Here is a 14,412-nt window from a genome sequence, read left to right as displayed (position 1 = left end):
GGGAAGAGGAGGGTGTGTGTGTGTTAGTCGCCTCAGCTGAGGTAACGCTTCAGCGGGGAAATTGCGATATCAGAATGCTGTGCCTTCCCTCATACCTTCCTTCCTTTCTCCCCTCCCTTTCTTTCTCTTTCTTTCTTTTTCTTCTCCCCCTTCCCTTCCTTCCTTTCTCCTCCCTTTCCCTTTCTTTCTCCCTTATCCTCCCCTCCGTTTGTTTGTTTATTTATCCTCTTTCTTTCTCTCTCTCTTTCCTTCTTTCTCCATTCCCCTTCCTTCCTTTCTTTTCTTTCTTGTATGTATGTATGTTTTATTTATATTTTATTTATTTATCAAACACGTATAGGATAGTAGTACTTTGTACAAACTACTAACTAAAAAGTAACGATAAAAGGGGACAATAGGATAGTAGGAAAGGGACGGTAAGCACACTGGTGTGCTCATGCACCCCCCCCCTTACAGACCTCTTAGAAACTGATGATGGGTTGCTTGAGTGATGGATTAGCCAAGACCTGCATCATCAAGCAAGGGATGCTAGAATGGAATAAAGCACTAATTGTAGGATCAATAAATGTATGCAAAGTTAGCTGAACTTTCATCAGGGGAAATTCCTAGGTCTGCATCTTGACATGTCACAATAAGATGAGGTCTACCTATAATAGAATGCTTAAGTTGAAAATGTGTGTTGAAATTATTTTCTCCATGGGTTTCCACATTAAGCATTGCAAACAGCGTGCAAGATAATGTAAGCAGGCTGTAAAAAAAAAATCTAATATGTATCATGACATATTACCAAAGTGATGTTAAATTGGATACTTTACAAATTTTAAAATAATTGTGTATGAGTTCCAAATAGTTGGATGATACTCATGTGAATGTTACATATAAAGTATTAAATTATTAGGTAAAATTATACCTAATAGGCTAATTATCATCTAATCTCATTAATATTTAAACAAAGATCTTATTGGCAGTGCTAGCAAGCAGATTACAGCAAGTGATATTTTATTAAGAGTAACCAAATGGAACTTTTAAGAAATAACCAAATGGAAGTTTTAAGAAATAGGCAGGTACCAGAATAATATTAATTACAGATTTAATAGACCTGGATAAAAATGAAAGCCTATTTGTAATGCTATTGTTAGATGCTGAAAAAGCTTTTTGCAAAATATACCCAGTACATGTTTTCTATACAGTAAAGGTTTGGATTTTTAAATTTATAAAATGAACAGGTATGATTAGCACACATTTAAAATAAAGCTTAATGGTATGCTTTCTGCTGCTTTTTCTTATTTAGAGGAAATAAACAAGGATGCCACTTATATTCTTGCTTTTTAATATTTGCATGGAATCCTTGACTTGTACTTATAGACAACAGGGAGATTTACAGAATTGTATGTAATTTATTCAAACTAATTGATTTAATTTTGGAATTGATGGTATTCAGTGAAAATTTGGCTATAAATTCAGTTAAGGAATATAAATTCCATTATTTCTACCAGATCTATTAAATATGTAGGTGTATGCATACTGAAAAAGATAAGATTTCTCTTCATATACAGATATAATAGGAATAATTTCACCTTTGAGGAAACCAGAGTCCTCAAAATGAATAATATTCCCATATTAATTTATATTCTGAGAGGGATTCCTCTTCAAATGGGAAATATTTTCACAAAATAAATAGTTTAGAAAATCCCATAGCTTTTTAAATCCAAAAAATGCAGCTACCAATTAATTAGATATATGGGTGGGTGGATGGATGGATAGATGATAATGTATGTTTGGTTGGACAGATCTAAATATAATCAGAACATCAGAACTTTCTGTCCAGAAGAGTGTAGTGTTAAGAACAGCTAACTTACTGTTCAGAACACTCAAACTCTCAGGCTTCTTGTGGAAAACCTGAGATTGCTTGAGTGAGAACATCATATGAAGGTAAAGCAGTGTAAAACGTTTGGCTATGGAAGCAACTGCACCCTTCCCCAAGCCTTGACTCATGGGATAATAGCATGATGCAGCCTTCTTGAGTGAAAACGGTGACACCAGGGCTCAAGTGGAAAGCCAGAGCTCCACTTCATGCCAGCCTTCATGCTTTTAGTCCAGCCCTTTAAACCACTGGTAACATTTCCCAATGTCTATCACCTCAGCTATCTGTCAATGATACATCCTATGCAGGGTCTTGTCTTGCCATGGCATCTCTGCTAAATATCAGCAGTTCATTTTTGGTGCTTTCTTACATCCGTACTCCTGGATGTTCTGGGTTTCTTTTAGGACAGTAACTATGACAACCAAACCCCACCTGACCTCATTGAATCAAAGAGTGTCATACAATATCTTTCATTTATTAATTTTATTTTATACTGTTCTTCCTCCCAAGGGAAGGGTTTAAGGAATGAAAGTTAAATGCTACATTTTGGGGATTTAGGATTGCACATAGACGGACCCAGCTTGTTAGATTTCTACAACTGCAAGAACTTCAGATGTAAGCCAGTGTAACAATTCTGTCATTGCAGGCTTTTATGTGTTATTCATCCAGTCAATTCAATGAGAAATCAGCCTTTTCCTTCAAAGAGCTATTTGAATACATATACCGGTACCTTGCTTTTTGGACAAAATAGTGGAGAAAATGCATAGTGCTTGACATAAAACAGTATCCAGTAATTGGTGTAATCAATACATTCAATGCAAAATGTGCATTTTTGCCTGGTATTGCCTGATGGTGATATAACATTAAGGTAAACAGATTCAACAAGAATGGAATTCGGATATAATGCAAAATCAGTGATTACTCTTATGCAATCTCTTACATCTAAAATCAGACATAATTTTCAGGCTAAAATTACCAGAAATTGCTAAGAAGGGTATATGTGCAGGAAGGGAAAGAAAAATAGCAAACATTTAAAGTATATATGATATAAATAACTCAAGCCAGGTTAGAGACAGTTTTATATTATACATACTGATAGATAAGCCAAGAATGTTGAGTAATACAATGCACATTAAAAAATTGGGTTCAGCTCATCCACAAACTGGCTTATCTGAGAGTGTATACAGTATTATTTTTTAAAGTACATGTATTTCTCATATATACTTGCATGTAAATCCATCCAGACAGGCAGACCTTAATTTTCTTTTTACCAAAACACCATGATATACATATACATGACAGCTTATTCACTGATGGAATCTTTTTTAACTAAAATTTGGTTAAAAAAAATATAATGTTACCTTATTGAAAAAAAGACTTACCTGAAAGTATACAGTATATGATAGTGGAAAACTCCATTCCATCTAACCCCATCCTTTCCAGCAAAATGAAATAATTTTTTATCAGTAACCAAGGATATACCCAAAAGGAGAATTCAGATTCTCATAATCATGAACTATAATTACAAACTTAATTCCGGAAAGTGAATTTGCATACACTATAGATCAGAAAATATTGATTTTGTAAATGCCACTTATCGACATTAAATGTTCTGCAATTTTGATTTATATTCTCTCTATATATATATACTGTATATTACATCATTAGTAACAAGCTGATTAGGACAATTATTGTTTGCTCAAATAGCTTTTATAACATTTTAAAAAAATGCCACGTGGAATAAAATAGATAAGTGAATGAGTCCAGGAATATTCTGTTTTGTCACATTGTGCATTTGATTAGAAAATAAAGGAATTAGCATTCAGTGACAAATTGAAAAGAAATTGTTCAGCAAATAAAATGTCTCTTTATTAGTGCTCTTTAAATGCATTGAGAGGGTCATCAAAAGTGCTTGCTGTTCTAACTTCACTCTTACTTCCTGAGCCCGGCTGAAAAGTGGTCTTTTTTGTTGATGTCTTAGATTGAGTAGCAGGGGAGAAGATGTCATCTAGAGAGAGGAGAAAACCGTTAATCTGAACTTGTTCATGACCAGAACTGTTTCATAGACATTTTTTTTTAGAAAATGATGAGTTATATATAATATTTATATTATATAATATCAATATTTATATATAATATGTTACATATAAGGAGTACAGGGAAGGATGTTGATAAAAAGTCTGCTAGATCCTAGGCACATTCTTAGCAAAGACATCAATAATGCATTCCTCACAACATGTGGTAGGTCTGAAATAAGAGAAACGGGAAATCCTAGTGTTGATTGAATTGAAAGGACTCAAACAAGGGTGCAGGAGACTCAAAAGCCTTGAATGGATTGAGTGGAGTCCCTTCGAAATAGTGCCCCCAATTTTAATTTCTAATGTACAGAAAAATGCAACTATAAAATCTGTTAAGAGTATCATACTACTGTATCTATGTATGTATGTATGTTGACTTAAAATCAAATCTAGTACAGTATTTGTCCTAATGTGTTTTCTGATAAGTGTAACCTCTACCACACCAAGTTAGAAGCTAGCTATACCAAGAAAGACAATGTGCCATAGATTCTTACCATGGCTGCCTTTTGAATAAACTAAAAATGCTTTAACAAACTGCTACAATCTCAATAATTATACTCCCCATTGGATAGAATATGAATTTTCCAAAATGTGAATTTCAAAGACACTATGGAATCTAGTTTGAACCAATATTATTAACAGAGCAAGCTCCGTTAGGTTCCTGAAGCACACATGTTTTTCCACCTCTTTCTAGGCACACCATATTTTTTGGAGTTTTTTGGAGGAAAATATAGGGGAAAATCTTCCTACCAGGTATTCATCTGGCTAGCGTCCTTAGTCTGGCCAGCTTCAGCACATTATTTTACCCCCTGGTTAGGGCTTTAAAAAAAATCTTATTTGGAGAGAGTAACAATGAAAGAACTTACAAGATGGTAAGAGCTGGGAACATTGTTAGCACTTCTTGGGGCTGGAAAGAAACTTATTCTGAGCAAGTAAAGCAATGAAAAAAAGCCTGCAAAGACTTAGGGCTGGAAAAACATTCTTCGCATACAGTAACAATGAAAAAGCCTCCAAGGTAAAAGCAGGGAAGATCCTTAACCCTAGTTAGACTGGGAAAAAAAGCTTCAGAAAAAAAAGCTACATTCAGAGTATAAGACACTCAAATTTTTAGTCTCTTTTAGGGAGGAAAAGAGTGCATCTTATACTCCAAAAAATACGGTATGCCATGCTCTTCCTTCATGGATGATAATCTCTTCCTATTGAGGCTCAACATTTCTAATAAAAAATAGAATCACGATCCTTCTGTGTATCTAAAGAAATATATTAAATATTCTGAAATTCCCCAATCCTACCAACCAAGGGAGTGCCCTTAGCCTAGTGGTAGGCTTTTTTTTTTTTTAAATTAGCAAAATTATTAGCAAATTCTTTCTCAACTTATTTCTATAGATATACTGGTCAGTGAATGCAGATCTTTGTACAAATATTAGGGATTTCTTTTACCTGTGTCCTCATCAAATATAGATACAGCTTCCATTTTCTTTCTGGTACTCTTTTCCTTTGATTTTACAGCAAGATCAGCAAAGATATCAACATCATCATCAAACAAATTAACTTCCACCTCTTTTGCTTTGTCTGGCAGTTTAACAGTTTCTACTGCAAATATATCATCCTTGAAGAAAGAAAAGGATTGCGGAATATAAAAATGATATTTGAAGGCATGTACTTTTTTTCTGGTTAGTACTTGTAAAATAAAATACAAGTAGCTCTCCTTTTCTGCAACTTAAGCTTCCGAAACCAGCTCTGCTTAAGCCGCTAGTTCTATGTGGTTGTAAATCTGAATATGAATTACCGGTATTCTAATTTTAAACTTGGAAAGTATGGTTCCATAAAATGATTCCATTCATTTAATTCACTGAATTTAATTCCTCACCCAACAAACACATCATTTAAAATTAAAACTAACTAATAGTTTGGAAAGAGAAGAAATAGAACAACATCAAAGAAAAAGCAAGAAGTGTAAGGAATGAAAACAAATCAAGGGAAAATTAAAAAAAGGGAAAAGATATAATGAAGGGGCTCCCAATATTATTCACAGCAGTTATAAGTATAAATAATTTTTAACTTCCCTTTTGAAAATTACATATTACTCTTCTTTTTATAATTTATCCTATTTAATCATCAAAAACATAAATCATAATTTCATTTTTATGTATAAAGTCCATAACAGGCTCCTAGTCTTCAATAAGGCTTGATTTCTCATGAGAGAAGAGCAGGTATATCTGACTATTAGCTGGGACAGCTAACATGATTGTCCATGTCTTGCTTTGGGTAAGGTTTTAAGTCTCCAGCCTTAAGGCATACTGTAGCATGCCCCCTTAAGATACCCTCTCTGAAACCAACTCTGATCATCTCTAATCTTTCCTTTTTAGGAAACAATATTGAATATTATTTCCTAAAACATGTCCCAGTGACTGATTAGGTTGCACAGAGTCGGACTCCTCAGGGTCCCATCGGCCAAACAATGCTGGCTGGAGGGACCATGGGGGAGAGCCTTCTCTGTTGCGGCCCCGGTCCTCTGGAACCAACTCCCCCCAGAGATTCATACCAACCACACTCTTCTTGCCTTTCGAAAAATGCTTAAAACACATTTATGTTGGCAGGCCTGGGGCCGTTGAGCGATGGTTCTCCACTCCGGCCATTAGTATGCATGAGCAATGACGGTGTGCTGTTTTATTGGATTAGATTTTTTACTTGTTCTTAGTTATGTGTTGCGGTATTTAAAATTTTTATTATGTTTTTACAGTTGTAAGCTGCCCTGAGTCCACAAGGAGAAAGGGGGGCACTATAAATTCAATCAATCAATCAATCAATCAATCAATCAATCAATCAATCAATCAATCAATCAATCAATCAATATGTGATTAGAAGAAGCAGATTCAGGACAGTTCTAGGCACTGTTTGGAGGTTTTAAAAAAAAAAATGATTTAACATGACTGGAGATGTCATCAAAAATGCTAATGGAATTAAAAATTCCAAATCTATTCCATTTTTTCCTTATTTACTTATTCATTTAAGCAAATTGCATTCATGCTAAGTTGTTTCACTTGAATACCTTGTGTCGGAAAGAACAAAGTCAAAAGATTCCAGGTTTGAAGAGAAAAATTCTTTCAAAATTACCTCGAAAATGTCCTTGATTGGGAAATTTTGAGGTAACTGAGATGGGAGCTCCGGTTCTTTTCTCTTCGCAGTTTTCTTACTAGTGATGAAGATATCCTGTTCTTCTTCCGGGAAAGGGACTGGACTTAATTTCTTTAATGTCTTTTTAGAATGGAAGCGGTCATCACAACTTGTACCCCCTTGTGCAGAAGGAAACAGCTCCTCGCTTTTGGCATCCTGGCTTACAATGCCCTTAGCTTCCTGTGTTGCTTTAGAGTTGCTATCCTTGCTGAAAAGTTTGTTGGACTCAAAGAGATCATCCACCTCGGAATGGGCTGTTGATTTTAAAAGAGGACTATCTTTTGACTCGTTGGGTTGGTTGCTGCTGTGGGTTGATGGAACCAGACAAGCTTTTTCAGTATTTATCTTTCTATGCAGTTCGCTATTGTATAATAGAGTGGGCGGCCCAGAGTTTCCTTTTGTGATAGGCAGAGATGGATTCTCTGCAGTGTTTATTTCATTTTTGTCAAGTTCTTCGATAGCTAATCGCCTGGCAGTTCTGGTTGGTGGCCTCCGATTCCCACCCACTTTGATTCTTTCCTGTAATTTGAGTTGATAAGAATGCAAAGTAAGAAACAGTACAAATTGGCAAGCAGTAAGAGCAGGCAAAGCCACATCTTTAAAAGAAACGCTACTACAGTGGTACCTTTACCTAAGAATGCCTCTACTTACAAACTTTTCTAGATAAGAACCGGGTGTTCAAGATTTTTTTGCCTCTTCTCAAGAACCATTTTCCACTTACATACCCGAGCCTCTGAAACTGTAACCGGAAAAGGCAGGGAGAAGCCTCCGTGGGGCCTCTCTAGGAATCTCCTTGGAGGAAACAGTGCCGGGAAAGGCAGGGAGAAGCCTCCGTGGGGCCTCTCTAGGAATCTCCTGGGAGGAAACAGGGCCTCTACCCTCCCTGTAGTTTCCCCCAATCGCACGCATTATTTGCTTTTACATTGATTCCTATGGGAAAAATTGCTTCTTGTTACAAACTTTTCTACTTAAGAATCTGGTCACAGATTGAATTAAGTTCGTAAGTAGAGGTACCACTGTATTTTGAAATTGGCATTCATCAACCTTGAGGCCAAAAAGGAAGGAATCCATCTAAATGAGTTTATACATCAGAATGTGACAATGGAAGATGGACCTTGAGTGAAGTACTTTTTTTCACAATTTCTCCTTTTGATTTCAGGTACTTTTGAAATGAAATGTCTTTTCAAATTATATTCTTTTTAAAAAAAACATTTCTTTATTAAGGTGAGTAGGCTAACCTAATAATTCCTTCTGCTCCGCTCACTATTCAATTTAAATTAACCACACCAAGTTGAATATAATATTTCTTCCCTTTTCCTGTGAAAATGTGGAAAAGAAAATGCTTATACATTTATTTCATTCACTACCTTTTTTTTCTACATCAGTAAATACTTTGATACCATCTGGCAACTAAAATAAGTCCTATGTAGTTCATTAAAACAATCTTCTTTATAAAGACTTCATTATCAAATTACCTTGTTGACGTTGTGCAGTGTGTTGGCTTCCATAGGTTTGTCAAAACTAACTCCCATCTCTGTAGCATTTCTTGTGGAAGCTACTTTGCTATGCTTTGTGTCATCCGGTAAGTGAGATGGTCCCTTTAAAGGTGGTTTCACAGTAGTCGTTTTCTTGTATAGTTTATCTTTTGGGTTAATTTCCAATTCTCCCTTACAAAGTAAAATCAAATTTATTATTTGTGGCAGCAGGTTAAGCAAATATGCATTTGGGGGAAAAGATTCAAGAGGGATCAGTAAAAATGGAAGCGACAATGCAAAATGACCTTAAAAGTAAATAAGTACAGAAAGCATGACTTGCCGCAGTGCTTTCTACTCTTACAGGATCATTTTTGTTTTATCTAGAAATCTGTTTCTAGAGTGTATTGAGAAATCTCCGAAACACAGAGACAGAAAGAGAGAGACAGTAAAAGGTCAGGCACATGGGTCCTCAAGGTATGGCCTGAAGCCATTAATCCAACCCGTACAGGACCACGAGGCTGCCTCACCCACATCACCCCACCCATTATCCTTTGGACAAGCGAAGGACTTACCCTCATGAGCCCCGTGGGTTGCAGCTGAAAGGTAAGGCCAACAATTCCTTGCCTTTCATAAGTTGCTTAAAACCCACCTCTGCCGCCAGGCTTGGGGAAACTGAGATACACTTTCCCCCTAGGCCTTTAAAATTTTATGCATGGTATGTCTGTATGTATGATTGGTGTTTATATAATGGGTTTTAACTGTTTTTAGTATTGGATTATACTGTTTTGTTACTGTTGTTAGCCGCCCCGAGTCTGCGGAGAGAGGCGGCAATCAAATCAAATCAAATCAAATCAAATCAAATCAAATCAAATCAAATCAAATCAAATCAAATCAAATCAAATCAAATCAAATCATAAAACAAACAAACAAACAAACAAACAAACAAACAAAGAAACAATTTTGGCCTGCAGAGATATTCTGGATGTGGGGGAGGTAAAAAATGGGGCTCACAGACACCCTAAGAGGCCAAAAAACGGGTGAAAACGGCCTGTTTTTCACCTCCCTCACCTCCAGAGGATAGACAAAGAGAGGGAGGCAGAAAGAAAGGGACAGAGGGAGAGAGAGAAAGAGAGAGATTTCTCATGTTCCTTGAGGTTGAGAAGAATTGCTTCAAAACTGAGCTTTCTGAAGTGGACCACTAGACTCCTAAACAACTGAACAAAATGATCTAGCAAAAAGAAAAGTCAACCAAGAGAGCAACATACAAACAAAAGCAAATAAAACACCCCCAGGAGCAAAACCAATGAAAATTTCATTTGTGCGTGTTGTTCAATGGGCTGTTAAATTGGCCACGCTCACCCAGTCACATGACCACCTAGCCATGCCCACCCAGCTGGTCCAGCCCCCCCCCCCAACAGTCTGAGAGACCTGGAACTGGCCACCTGTTTAAAAAGTTTGAGGACCCCTGTTCAAGAAGAAAGGAAAGATAAAATGCACCTAAAAGAATGTATAAACTCAGGGCAAAAATCTCATTTGAGTGAGCATATCTCTTTGAAAAAGGAAACTTTCAGAAATGCTATATTGTAGGTTGCTGCTGTGAAATGGTATACAGTGTTCCCTCGATTTTCGCGGGTTGGAACTTCGCGAATAGCCTATACCACGGTTTTTCAAAAAATATTAATTAAAAAATACTTCCCGGGTTTTTTCTATACCATGGTTTTTCCCGCCCGATGACATCATACATGCCCAAACTAATAATTTTTGCAAATAAATAACAAAAAATAATAATTATTGTTAATAAATTATTATGTTTATAAATATCAGGATCACTAAGTGTCTTATTCAATGGTGAGTACCAGTAATAATGGTGAGTAAATTGTTGTTAAGGGAATGGGAAATGGTAATTTAGGGATTTAAAGGGTTAAGGGATGGCTTGTGATACTGTCCATAGCTAAAAATGGTGTATTTACTTCCGCATCTCTACTTCGCGGAAATTCGACTTTCGCGGGCGGTCTCGGAACGCATCTCCCGCGAAAATCGAGGGAACACTGTATATCATAGTACAGTGGTTATGGCAGTTATTTTCTGCCATAACCACTGCTATGCATATTGCATTTGGCACACTGCCTGGTATTGCATTTACAATCTTTTACTTGCAGAAATGTTTACCTTGCCAGCTTCAGTGAAATCTTACATATAGAAATGTTGTTGTGACGGGTTCATGTACAATCCGTCTGTATTCATTCTGACTGCGTGCAAATAGTGATCCCACGACTGTGGGATACTGAGATGGTCATAAATGTCAGGATTGGTTGCAAAGTTGTTGGTTTGCCCACCCAAGTATTCCAACTTTGAACAGTTGCGGTACAAGAGAGCTGGTAAGTGAGATCTATCTATTTTAGTGATAGTTAACCTTTTCGGCACCATGTGCCAAAATTGGAGTGTGCGCGGCGGAGCGCTAGAACCTAGAAGAGAGCAGCTGGCTGGCGCACATACACACGACAGAACCCAGAAGAACAGCTGGTGATGGCGGGCGTGCCCGCAGAGAAGGCTATAGATATAGGGAGGTATAATGAATGGAATTGGTATAAACTTACTATTGGTTTACATTTCTACTCCAATCTGCATTGTGAAATGGGAACAGTACAACTGGCGTGATTGTGTGTATGTGATTCCATCTGAGGACATTTACCCTTTTTACTAATGGTTATGGAACATCCAAATGCCTTTCCTTGTTAAGATATGTAAGTTTCATATATTCTAACCCGGAATTCAAAATTGTAGTTTACAAACCTCAGTGGCCTGCATTTTTGATTCTCCTTGTTTGTCGTGTTGATTATTCTGCAGAAGTTTACTATCTTTTTCCAAGAATAAAACAGGGCTGTCTTTCTTTATTATCTTTTTCTTTTCCGGGACCTTCCCAAAAATAAAATTAAAGTAAACAAATTTTAAAAAGCAAGGTTTTGCTTTATGTTAGTTATGAAAGCAGTTGCAAGTTCGTTAACATTAAAAACTGAAATATGTATCTAGCTCTAAAAACAAGATTTATAACAACAAAAACAAAATTGTGCATTCTCTTATAATAACTTAAAACCAACTTATTTGTTTCAGCATACTGAATTTATCAAGTCTAAACAATAGAAACAATTTTACCAAACAATGGTAAAATCAATACAATTTATTCCAATTATTTGTCAGCTTGCTTAAACTTTTACATGGTTAGAGGTAAAATCATGTCAAATTAAGAAAAAAGGAAACAGAGATATTGATCTACAACTTCATCCCACCACTCAGCTTTTTTGTCTTTTCAAATAATGTTGGACTGTAAAATGAAAAAAAAAAGCCAGTCAGCTTGAAGCCTTTTGATATTATATAAAACAACTATAATTTTTGTTTGCCATATTTAAAGTTGCAACTTTAGATTCTGAAGGAACGTTTTGCAGTACTATTGGATCCTGATACAATACTATTTACATTTTTTTTACACTGCTCTCAACCTCTCTGAGTATGTGTGTGTGTGTACATTTTGAAGTAGCAAAATATTTTACACAAAAAGGAAATACTATAGTGTTACATGGTAAAAGTAGCAAAAAGATCTTTATGGCCATCTCAGAAAGTTCTTCAAAGTAACATGTTGCTTCTGGCAATTATCCTTGAGTATGTATTCATTAGCTTGCTCTTAGGAAGACCTTTCATTGTAAACTGTAGAGTAGCAAATGTTGTGATAGCCAAATGGCATTGGTGCTCTTGAAAGGAGGGCAAAAATGTTTTGTTTCAAGCTTAGATAACTCAGAACTTAGAATAATTTGTATACCTTTATTATCTGGTTTAAACAATTTCAAGCAATTAAAAAAAAGCAACATCTGAGACCTTTTCAAATATTAATTACAACAAAAGAGCAATCATGGGCTTCCCTAGGTATGCCCATGTTACACCAACACTCCGCAGTCTGCATTGGTTGCCGATCAGTTTCCGGTCACAATTCAAAGTGTTGGTTATGACCTATAAAGCCCTTGATGGTATCGGACCAGAATACATCCGGATCCGCCTTCTGCCGCATGAATCCCAGCGACCGGTTAGGTCCCATAGAGTCAGTCTTCTCCGGGTCCCATCAACTAAACAATGTCGTCTGGTGGGACCCAGGGGAAAAGCCTTCTCTGTGACGGCCCCGACCCTCTGGAACCAGCTCCCCCCGGAGATCAGAATTGCCCCCACCCTCCTTGCCTTTCGTACGCTCCTCAAAACCCACCTCTGTCATCAGGCCTGGGGGAACTGAACCCTTTTCCCCCTAGGCCTATACAATTTATACATGGTATGTTTGTGTGTATGTTTGGTTTTAATAAGGGTTTTTAAATTATTTTAAACATTAGATTTGTTACATGCTGTTTATTACTGTTGTTAGCCGCCCCGAGTCTACGGAGAGGGGCGGCATACAAATCTAAGAAACAAACAAACAAACAAACAAACTAACAAACATGTTAAATACCAAGGGCTTTGTGGCAGAATTGCTAAAGAGACCATCATCAGCATTGTCATCAGTCCCAAAAAGCCATTCTCCAGATGATGATTTTGCTTTAGGGCTTGAAATCTGAAATTGAAACAGAAATATACATACGTATCATATAGGATAAATAAATAACTATTTCCTAAATATCTCTGGAGATTCTCAGTCAACCAGGTGATGGTTGTCCCAAAAGTTCTTTTTTTCAAGAGGCAACTGGACTTTCTGGTTTTTATTTTTTATTCTATTTGTTTGTTTGTCAAAAATGTACAAAATAGCAGGTTTGGGTATAAACATAAACAAAGTAAGTGCAGATAAATGAGGACAATAGGACAGGGAAGGTAGGGACACATATGCGCTTATGCACGCCCCTTACAAATGTCTTAGGAATGGCATGAAGTCAACAGCTGACAGTCTAAGATTGACGTTTTTGGGGTTTGGGGAAAAAACCAGAGAGTCGGGTAGTGAATTCCAGGCTTTGATTACTCTGTTGCTGAAGTCATATTTTCTGTAGTTGAGTTTGCAGCAGTTTACATTAAGTTTGTGTATTGTGTGCTGGTGTACTGCTGTGGTTGAAGCTGAAGCTAGTCATTGACAGGTAGGACCTTGTGGAAGATAATTTTATGAACTACATTTAGATCGGCTCGAAGGTGACATAGTTCTAAGCTGTCTAAGATCAAGATTTCAAGTCTGGTGGTGTAAGGTATTCTGTTGTAAGCAGTGGAGTGAAGGTCTCTTCTCATGAAATATTTCTGGACACTCTTGATTGTATTAATGTCCGATATGCAGTGCGGGCTCCATATATTCGAGAATTGGTCTAGCGAATGTTTTGTATGCTCTAGTTAGCAGTGTAATATTGCCATAGAAGAAGCTATGCAAGATTAGATTGACTACTCTTAATGCCTTTTTGGCAATGTTGTTACAGTGGGCTCTGGTACTTAGATAATTAAATATGATTCTTGGATGACAAGACATTTCGCTTCTTTGCTTCTTCCAAGAAGCTTCTTGGATGAGAAATAAAATGTCTTCAAACAAAACCAGAAAATCCAGTTGCCTTTGGGTGGGGGGGAAGCAGCTTTGGGATATTTCCTAAATACTTTTTACTTGTTTCTAACAAATCTCTAATGTTATAGGAAGGTAGTATCAGATGGTGGTTCACAAGCTAAGTTGCCACAATTTAACTTAAGTAAATAAGTAAAGAGATAAAAAAGGCATTTCTTATGCACTTCTTACAATCAGAAGTGAATTCTTCAATTATGAAATGACTTTCTGTGAAAAGAATTATGTCCACTTATCCGCTTTTAAAAAGTTACATGC

At 36.6% G+C, this 14,412-nt stretch overlaps 1 protein-coding gene across 2 annotated transcripts in view; it reads right to left on the bottom strand.

Moving 5' to 3' along the window:
- Positions 1–2,332: 2,332 nt before the first annotated feature.
- Positions 2,333–14,412, bottom strand: part of LOC139166958 (WASH complex subunit 2-like) — a 49,423-nt gene continuing 37,343 nt past the window's right edge. For both annotated transcript variants that reach the window (XM_070751255.1, XM_070751256.1), the window contains exons 24-29: positions 13,081–13,182; positions 11,388–11,510; positions 8,595–8,786; positions 7,060–7,638; positions 5,383–5,551; positions 2,333–3,872 (exon numbers count right to left, since the gene is read on the bottom strand). In XM_070751255.1, the coding sequence (XP_070607356.1) occupies positions 3,736–3,872; positions 5,383–5,551; positions 7,060–7,638; positions 8,595–8,786; positions 11,388–11,510; positions 13,081–13,182 (1,302 nt within the window). In that variant the 3' untranslated portion in view covers positions 2,333–3,735. The remainder of the gene's footprint in view (positions 3,873–5,382; positions 5,552–7,059; positions 7,639–8,594; positions 8,787–11,387; positions 11,511–13,080; positions 13,183–14,412) is intronic.

Source organism: Erythrolamprus reginae, chromosome 4 (genome assembly GCF_031021105.1).
Source record: "Erythrolamprus reginae isolate rEryReg1 chromosome 4, rEryReg1.hap1, whole genome shotgun sequence".
NCBI classification, from domain to species: Eukaryota; Metazoa; Chordata; class Lepidosauria; order Squamata; family Dipsadidae; genus Erythrolamprus; species Erythrolamprus reginae.
The sequence above is the reverse complement of the archived record's forward strand: the minus strand, read 5'-3'. Positions and strand labels throughout refer to the sequence as shown.